At 32.6% G+C, this 10249-nt stretch overlaps 1 protein-coding gene across 1 annotated transcript; it reads right to left on the bottom strand.

The window, feature by feature from the left end:
* Positions 1-5274: 5274 nt before the first annotated feature.
* On the bottom strand, positions 5275-7049 carry TRIADDRAFT_23024 (uncharacterized protein; the record flags this gene model as incomplete). Its single annotated transcript, XM_002110548.1, has 7 exons — positions 5275-5374; positions 5497-5566; positions 5735-5823; positions 5990-6141; positions 6324-6383; positions 6545-6631; positions 6960-7049. 7 exons carry the CDS (start codon positions 7047-7049, stop codon positions 5275-5277), a joined length of 648 nt encoding a protein of 215 aa, XP_002110584.1.
* Between the last annotated feature and the right edge of the window lie 3200 nt (positions 7050-10249).

Raw genomic sequence — 10249 nt, 5'->3', positions numbered from 1 at the left:
AAAAGATCTCTATGTAAGTAGGATTCAAAATCTCAATTTATTTTGGTCTGCTGATTTAGTTAGCAGAAAAGAAAACTGAGTGAAATATATAGTTTTCATGATGTAAGGTTGTCCTTGACATTTTGAAGTGATAAACCTGCACATCCTCTTATAATTCATAAGTGGCTGGTAGATTGATGATATCGAGATTGTCAGATATATAGGTATAATTTATATTGGAAAGTGAAAAGATTACTATGCAAGTAGGATTCAGATCCTATTTATTCTGATCTTCTATATTGGTTAGAAGAAAAAAGTTAAGAGAAATATAATTTTTATGAGGTATGCCTTGACATTTTGAAAATTCAAATATTAATGTTCCAGTTCTATCGTTTATTAATACTGGGTCTACTTTCAATTTTATGACTTCATAAATAAAAGTAAAAGCTGATATGCTCTCTCTAGCTTAAAGTAATACATGCAGCTATACAACATTACTGATCTATCTAGGCTTAAGTTAGTTTCTACACAGAATCATCGTTGATGATCGGTAAGAAAAGTATAAAATCTTGATTGATATATCATTAGAACAGATGAAATTTTTGTCTGACTTAATACAAATCTCTCATACCGTAGATTATGCATCTACCGAAATTGGTAGTATTCCATAGTATTGCTGTACACATTTTGTTTTTATACGTGGATCATTTGGATTGTCATTTTCATTAACTAATTATCAAATTATTTACTTAAATGAATAAATGCAAAGATTTTCAAATTGTTTTTTACTAGCCAGATTTTTGTTCTCAATGACTTTTATATTAGTTAGCCAACAGAAGTGATAGAGAGAAATTAAGGCAGAAAAAGTAGCGCCTGCACAACTAGATATAGCATAGATATGCACGTAAAAGAAAAGTACTGTCATTCCATGATAGTTGGACGTATAGTTGATGATGAATAGAAAGATTTATATATAATTTTAGCACAAAAATGCTATATTAGAGCGAGCAGAGAGATGAAGAAATAACGAGCTATTCATATAGGTACTTATTTCTCAAAATTAGTTTAAACAAGGACATAATATTGCATTAAGTCTACTATCAAAGCCAATTTAGAAAAAGTGTAAAAATAGCTTGAGCTTTTCGTTGAAACCCTTCTGTATCTGCTACGCCAATTGTATGAGGATAGATTTGATTTTTCACGTATAATTCTAGCGATGGTCCTCTTATCCTATCTAAACTACCATATTTAGTCTAAATATGCGGTACGATATGGTATTGCATATTGTTCATGATCAAAGCCAATTTAGAGAAAGTATAAAATATTATAGGCTAATCTTGAAGTCTTTCTATTTACAATCTTCTAGTTGTACTACAATATATTCAAATTTTTTCACCTAGGATTCCAGCAAGGTTTCTCTGGTCTACTCTAAATCATCATACTATATCTAGTCCAAAGTACGACACAGTATTGCACATTATTCATTAATTATCAAAGCCAATTTGGAGAGTGTATATAAATATTTTGGGTTTTCCGTTGACATTTACTTATCGACGCTATGCTAGTGTTATTGCAGTTATAATGCTTTGGAAGCTTACTATAATACTAGTGGAACTAGCTAACGAAATAGATGTTAAGGATTTGTTTTCATAGTTTAGAAAGAACAGCAGGAAAGAATTATTTATAAAGATGAAAGAGTAATTGGAATAGTTTACTTCTTCTATAGAAGTCTATTTTATTTGTATAAGAATGAGAGATTGATAATAATATGTTGCAGGAGATATGTATAACATATACAATAGGAATGGGAGAGAGGGAATAAAAAAGTAGCAATGAGAAAAATGCGTAGTACCTTTTATTTATCGCCAGTAACGATAAAGTGGCAATAATAAATAACTACTTGGAATGAAAGTGTGCAGTTCTAACCTACTATGGAAGTAAACAGAAAGAACAAAGTAGAAAATAGAACTAAGTTAGAGAAAGTTCGTTTTGAAATAGATTTATTTCACCAGCCTAAAAGATAGTATCTCAGTATAAAAAGCACACAAGTAAGCAGAAAAACAAGGTAGAAACAGAACTCAGCTAGGGAAAGTTCGCTTTGAAATAGACTTTATTTTACCAGCTTAACTGGTGGTATCTCAGTGTACAACAATTACTTTTTGCTTCTGATGTACAAGTATGGGGTGGAAATGTGTTTGGCATAGGATGATTATAGAGCTCCTACAAATAGAAGGGAATCAAGAGAATAGAAAATTAATAAAAGGGAAGGTATCCAATCGTTTATGCATAGTACTCAGAATAGTATCATAATCAGAGGAATGTTTGTGTAAAGTAAATTATAATCAACAGCAACTTCTTGTACCATAAGCACTTATCTAAATATTTTCATAGGGGTTTGATGTACGAGTCGTTGTAATAGAAACAAATGAAAATATACCATAAAAGAAGCCTATATTCTATAGGGAATTAAAGTAATAAACGGCTATCTACAATGAGTAGGATAATAACTATTTTGATAAGATTATACATTAAATTTATCTCCTTTTAGAGTCTTCTCTTAACTAAAAGTTATAAAGATATATTTAGTACAACGAATGATTGATACAGGCCATCAATCACTAGGTATCCCTTTAATTGAAGATGATGATAATCCTACCTGAATTAAGTAACAAATCATAATTTCCATCATGATTACCTTACCATTGCGTAGCTTTATTATGCACCAAATAATTTTATATTGTCCAGAATATTATTTTCGGTAGTACATCTAAGGCCTCATGTTGTGAAAGAAAGGATGCTAACGATTGTATTCATGATTAATGTTACTGCTGATTTTACTAACGTGACCTTTTGTTGAGTAGTTGGCTTTACATAAGCCAAATAACTCATGCCCGCAATATTTTTATTAGTTGATTATCATATGACGATTTTTCCAGACAATATAATTAATATAGTAAGCATGGATTAGAATAAGCCACAATCATTTTCACGCTTAGGAAAGGAGAGATTGAACTTGCTGTTACCAGATAGACAAAAAAATCAAGATATTACTACAATTACCGACTCGTTGCATAGGAATCAATAATAAAAACTTGTTTAGATGAAATCATGAAATCAAAGGCTCTACGGATCTTTTCTACTGTCAAATTAATGCAAAACCCTAAAGGAGTTTTTATCGTCACATTGATACACCCACTGATTATCCTACTCAATTTTATTTCCAATATAGCCATAATTATCAATTCAAGCATCAATTTGTCTGCCATGGTTATGATCCAAAATATTTCTCGTGCCGGCTTAATTATAACTGAGCAAACGGATGATTGTACTGCAGTAAATGCTTGTTGCAATTATGAAGATCAATTTACATCTATTTTAAACAGTTATAGCGCAAGTTATGCCTTCGTATGGATATTTTTCTTTATCTCTTGCTTTCTGAATATTTTAAATTTTTATCGTCGAAAACTCTATCAACAATTTAGTGAACAAATTAAGCGTGATCGCAATTTCGATCGAGCGTCTTTAATTTCTTTATTACAGCCAATTTTGCTGGATGGTGTACCTATGACCTGTATTGCTATCGCCATGTTTAATTTGGAAAGTAAACCGGTCTATAATGATTGCCTCTTATGCTATCTTGACCAGGAAACATCAATTAAATGTACAAATCAGCTGTTATCATCCAGTGATGGTAGTTTATTCTCATTCCGTGTTGTCATTACAACAATCAGTGCAATAGCTTGTTCTATCTTCGTTACAACTTTAATTTTGATCAACGAGAAACAAATTGCTGCAATTTACTTTAAAGCGATAAGAAAAAATATTCGATTTTTTCTATTCCCTTTAGTTATACTAGCCTTCGGGATAGCTTATTCAATCTTTGGTTTGATACTATACCCAGCATCTATTGTAGCCTCCATATTACCATTGCGTTATTTAGATGAAGTAAATCGTTTTTTCTCAGTTATGGGTATCAGTGCCTTAATAGCTATACCATTAATGCTCATCGTTTTTGCTGTGATGGTGTCGATTGAATTTCCTCACAGTAAGATATTCCATCAGATGGCTGCAGTTCAATTATTTCTCGATTTATGCGCTGCGTTTTTTATACCTCATATCTATAGCATGGCTTCTATCCTCTTTCAAGTAAAAGTTTATCGGCGTTATGCTTATCCGATAACAACAAAAAAACCAAATCTAAACAAAAAACCTGATAGTAAAGAGTTTGCTGAAGAGGCTTTATAACAGTTTCTCTTGTAATGCGCAGCAAATTAAGGCTAAGTTAAACTACATACCACATATGCATTGGATAATATTTCCTAGCTATTTATGGGTACCTTTTAATTCACCATTGAAATCTTATTAATTGTAAATTTTATTCGTTAGATCATGTAAATATTTTTTATAGTAGCAACCCTTTTGATTATATTTTCATTTACTGTAGCTAATTAAGTCCTTCAGATTCTAAAATAATATAGCCATTATTTCTGGTTTGTGTATATATATACTATATGTACTGGAGAAAAGGCTGATAGCGATAACACAGTGAAATAAATCGATGTTTATTAATTGAAATAGATAACAACTTTTTCCATACATCATATTATAAAATGCTCAATTATTACATAAAGATTGAAAATAGAATTTTAATAATTTAGCAATCCAAAATTGAATAGGTGTAAAGATTGTCGATCTAATTTTATCGCAACGTATGTGAATCTAAATGGTTGCATATTTACAACGATTAGTAACACTTTTAGCCACGAAACTATACATTTTTTTAAGCAGTGCTTTACTAGTATGATATTTCTCTTACTCTAGAAGGAATATTAACTTTAATCGTCGAGAATAGATAAATCGCACTCAAACATTATACGATATGGCAGAATATGATTTCTACATACAGTACACTCAAAAGTTAAAATTGAAACAGAAACAAGTTGATTTTAATCAGAATTACAGTATCTCTAGAAAGCTGTTGCAATATCTGGTTTAATTGAGTATAATACTGATGAAATATCAAGACTCATCAACGATAATCATACAATCAAAGATGCCGTAGTATTCTTTTGATCTATTATCGCATCGTGATCTGAAGTAAAAAGGCTACAGACGTTATAGTACAGGGTATTTGCTTAATGTAGCAAGTTGTTGAAAAATTTATAGCAATAGGCTGCAATTAGCGAGTTAATTAATGGTGGTCTACACTATAATAGAAAATTAGGTGGAATAGTATAATTATCAGCGTATTACGAGCCAGTCATAACTAATCCATTAGTAGTCAATAACTTTAGATTAAGTCAAGGAAACTGAGCCTTCGGAGAGAAGTGAAGCAATAAACGAGTATCGTACTATATGTCGAGCTCCTTTATTCAGATCAGTTGTTTCATCATCGCTTGACGAATTAAAAAAAAGTTTCGGATTAATGACGCATCACCTTTACTCTATTGCTTCAAATCGGTTTATCATATCTGAACTACAATTATAAAGACTATTTAACGTTAAGCTACTACTTACTCAATTAGTACTTGATCTTGCTGATCATTTACACGAATAAATACATATTTATCTTTATTTGGCTTGGGAACTGCAATCAATAAAATTATAAAATTATGTTGAATGGCGTTAAACAGATGTTATAAACGTATTTCAATGTAGTGATAGTATCAGAAAACAATCTATAATGGCCACTATGTAAACGATAATGCAAATGATATTATAAATGCTTCCTCTTCAAAATTATTATAAAACTTACGTTCTTTAGCCTCATCAAAATTTTGAAGATTTGTCGGTAGAAATTTTAGAATGGTCGATTTCAGGTGATTCTCCATACCATCAGCATACCTAGAGGTGAATGTAATGTGTAAAGGGGATTGAGTTTGATCTTTGAACGACAGGTAATTTGTATAAATTAAGACCATTTTTGCCAATATACGGATACTACATATCACCAGCTAGGTAATAAGTGATTTATTAATATTGAAAATTCGAGTAAAGTTTGATATCATACTCTCGAGCATATTCAAGTTCTGCGCGTGATAATAATGGCAAATCCTCTTGTCCTCTAGCTTTATGTTGCTGCAGCACATCTATCACGTATTTTTCAATTTTGCCAAGCCTACATCTAATGTAACTATTGATCAGGAATCTGACTCGTTCCATCTTGAAACATAGCAAATATGTAGAAAAAAAATAAGTATCTAGAATGAGTGATAGTTGATGATGTATTATCGATTAAGGGTTTTTAAGTCAAACAACTTATTGACTTTGGTATAGAATATAAGGTGAGACTGTCAAAGATCGATTCAATAATATAATCTATAATTAATCGAATAAGTTATTACCTCTAAGCCATGCATACTGTTAACAAGGGGATTTCGCTTGCCAGTCTTTAAGTTTCTTTCCTAATTGTCGTTCGTTCGTTAGTTAGATAATAGATAAAGTAGATAAAATTATGCATCCATTTTACACCTTTGATTGACTGCTTGAGTTAGAGTGTAAATGTACAAACACTTGAAATTTGCAATGATGAATACATTATTAGTAGCTAAAAAAAGAAGAGTACCATTGCATCGAGTTGTTCAATCATACATTCGACTAATTCGTCCTGACTATTCAATAATTCAGGAGCCATCCTTTCATTGATCCATGCCTAGGATAATAAATTGTTGAAGAAGACATTAAATCATTTTCCTTTTTCTTATGGAATGATTCTCCACTGTAAAATCCAAGTATAAAGTTAATTACAATATGTCGATTAAACTAGACGTCCTAATACAGAAATCAAGTCAGCTCTATTCGACCATTTCAATCTACTGCACTGAATAAGCATAGCATGGGCATGATGTACAATTGAAATTTGCCACCATCATTTTATTTCCTGCCATAATTGATATAAAACGCTCGATAGCGATAGATCATCATGGAGGTAATACTGCTGATCTATGAGCACTTTACAAAAGATCAATAGTACAACATACTTCTTTTAATTTATCCAGAAGCTCAGCGGAGGTCATGGCAACATATTCATCGCTTTCCTCATAGCCTTCCAATTCTTGTTCTTCATCCATGGGTCAATCTAGTTGAAATACAGTAGGTGTTGTATTATAATGGCCTGCAGCAGTAGTACGAGTTTTTAGCTTGAAATCTTGAAGAGAATATCCTCTTAGCTATACTCTGGCTGCTGCAGCAATAATGACAGATAGAATTATCGAGCTCAAATGGATGTTGGACTGGAACAGGTGGTCGCCACAGTTACCGATTCAATCCCGTTGGCTTTCTTTGACCTGAAGTGCAATAGGGTATAGTACAGCGCAGTACAATACAGTATAAGAAAATGCTAAGAAAGAAACAGTACCCTGTCAATTTACTGTATAAAGCATACAGTACAGTGTACTGTGCAATATAGTACATTGTACTGTATGACTACAGGGGTTACAGTACGGTACACTGTATCTCACGGTATATTGTACTGTAGCCTGAACTGTACACTGTAGCCAACTACTGTACAATGTACTGTAAAATACAGTCTATTCTATTCTCTGCACAGGATTCTGTACTGTAATGGTGAAACCCGCCAAATGAAGAGTTGGTGTTAAAATGGGAAAATTCAATATGGAGACATCATTAACTATAGAAAAACTAATCCAATTACGACGGCAGCTGAGGAGGGCTAACCACTTTCACTCTTATGCGAGAGCGATCTTGGATTCAATCAATTTCACGGACTAGATTTATTACTTCGCTATTTAGATTAAACTCCCGTACATATTGCGATCTTATCATCTTCTTACAGTAAATAAATTATTTATTGGGGTTATTATTATTAATCTTGGATTTCAGCATGTATTATACGCGTATAATAATTTGTATGGAAATACTGCAGGAGTCGTATATCCATATTGATCCTTCATTTTCCCTTGAGTCAAAAACAAGAACTGAGCTAAGCGATAGTACGACAAATTGGTTACCTGTAGACATTTTAGGCCTGCTTGAGGCACATTGCAGCGTTTGCGTTGCGCCTTACCTTGATTACAATCGATGTTCTACTTCGATATGAATTACAGCATCAAATTTGTTAGGCTTTACAATCTCCAATTGACAGTGCTTTACTCTCTAGTCGTATACTTATAATTAGGCGCAACCTAAACACACTACAGCAGGCCTATTTAAGAGATGAATTGGATAGAAACAGGATTAGACTGGGATCGAGATATCCGTATTGATCCTTAATTTCCCCTTAAGTCAAAAGCAAGAACTGAGCAAAGCGATACTACGACAAATTGGTTACCTGTAGCCATTTTAGGCCTGTTTGAGGCACATTGCAGCATTTGCGCTGCGCTTTGCCTTGATTACAATCGATGTTCTACATCGATTTGAGTCACAGTATCAAATTTGTTAGGCTTTACAATCTCCAATCGACAGTGTTTTACTCTCTAGTCGTATACTTATAATTAGGCGCAACCTAAACACACTACAGCAGGCCTATTTAGAGATGAATTGGATAGAAACAGGATTAGACTGGGATGGAGCCCATTTGTATAGGATACAGTATGAAAAAAATGGTTGCCTCGTCTATTGGACTTTATCCATATCTTCTTACTTCTTCACTTTAGCTATCCTCGTTCGTCTGTTCTCACTTTAGAGTACGACTATCACTGCTATGGACCATCAAATGCATAGTAGTTACTAATGACAGCAGTATGATTAATTATGCAATAAGGCCTTATTAGAAATAAATAAACGCGTAGATATCAATTTCTTGTACTGGCAATATGTATGACAGAAATGCTCATTGAAATACTTATTACTATTTCTTGTACGTTTTTCACTCCGTACCCGTCGACTATTACTATGGTGCAGGGCGCAAACATAGCGTAAGTAGATTATGTTCGATAGTAGCAAGGGATAGCCACATACAGGATGTGCAATAGTTGTTAATTAATACCAGCGTAAATGCGCTTGCATTTGCAATGTTCAGAGCAAGAGCTCCGCTTATGACTGCTATATGCTATTCCTTCGAATCATTAACATCTACAGACTGTTTGTATCAACATAAGTATTTATAAAGTCATTGTATAATCTTAGGATCGTCCATTGCGTTAGCCAATCCCAAATTTGGGTATTGACCACAACAGAGTGATAACAATTTAGAAAGATTGTGCAAATATTTTCCTCAGGATATTGTGGATCGTCCTTGACACAATAGCTAATTGGTCAGATAAAGTTAACAAAAAATCCAAATTACTGTCGTAGTTTCGGAATACTGTATCATAGTATTATACAATGCCTAGGAGTATTTCTACTATATTATAAATTTGGTAAGTAGTAAATGTTGGGAAGGATTGAGAAGAAATCAATAGTGCTATTAGCCTACGCTTATCATAACAAACGTTACAATAGAAATTCTTCAATACCAAATGTAGGAATAACGTAATAAATTACTTTTGGTAAGCATTAGCAAGGCAAGCTAGTATTAAAACCTTTCTTTGTTATTACCCGTACATATTATTCGAATATTAAGATATTTGATCAAAATCATGCTACATATTTATGCTATTGCCATAATTCAAAGTAATGATATCAAATTTTAGAAAGGGTTTCAGCTTTAATTCGTTAGTAGTTCTACGTATATCATAAATACTTATAAATAATAATATCTTCCTAGTACTATAGTACCTATGCGTGCTATCGCCTAATTTCTGATTTATTTACAACATCTTACACGTGTAGGCGAATTTTAATTAAATATGGATATGTTACTTAGGCCTGTAATCGATGATATTGCTAATACTATCCAAAATTGGTTAGCAATAAAATAAAGTTATATACGCGTATAGTAATCCATGCCAAAAATACTATGGTTGTGTAATTCTTAAGTAACAACGGTCGGTGATTACTGCTCTTCTACTGTCTATCATTGCCTTCGGTACGTACCGATTCATTGATACATTAAATTAATCAACAGCCTTTAAATTTTTACCAGGATATCAAAAGAATATTTAACAGAACATACTTATGCGTAGTACATGCTAGCTTCAAGATCGACTAGCTAGCCGATCTGTCATGATGAATGATACGCATATGTCAGCAATAGACTAAGTGCTCTACTCTATGAGCTTTATTTTATGTGGGATATTGGGAAAGGCATGAAAACGAATATAACAATTATAGAAAGGGATATTTACGGTAATTTCTAAATAACAGGAATTTTATATTCTAACCTTAAACAGCTTATGCGCAGTATAAAACTGGTAGCAATACATAGTAA

Source organism: Trichoplax adhaerens, genomic scaffold (genome assembly GCF_000150275.1).
Source record: "Trichoplax adhaerens TRIADscaffold_3 genomic scaffold, whole genome shotgun sequence".
Classification (NCBI taxonomy): domain Eukaryota; kingdom Metazoa; phylum Placozoa; class Uniplacotomia; order Trichoplacea; family Trichoplacidae; genus Trichoplax; species Trichoplax adhaerens.
The sequence above is the reverse complement of the archived record's forward strand: the minus strand, read 5'-3'. Positions and strand labels throughout refer to the sequence as shown.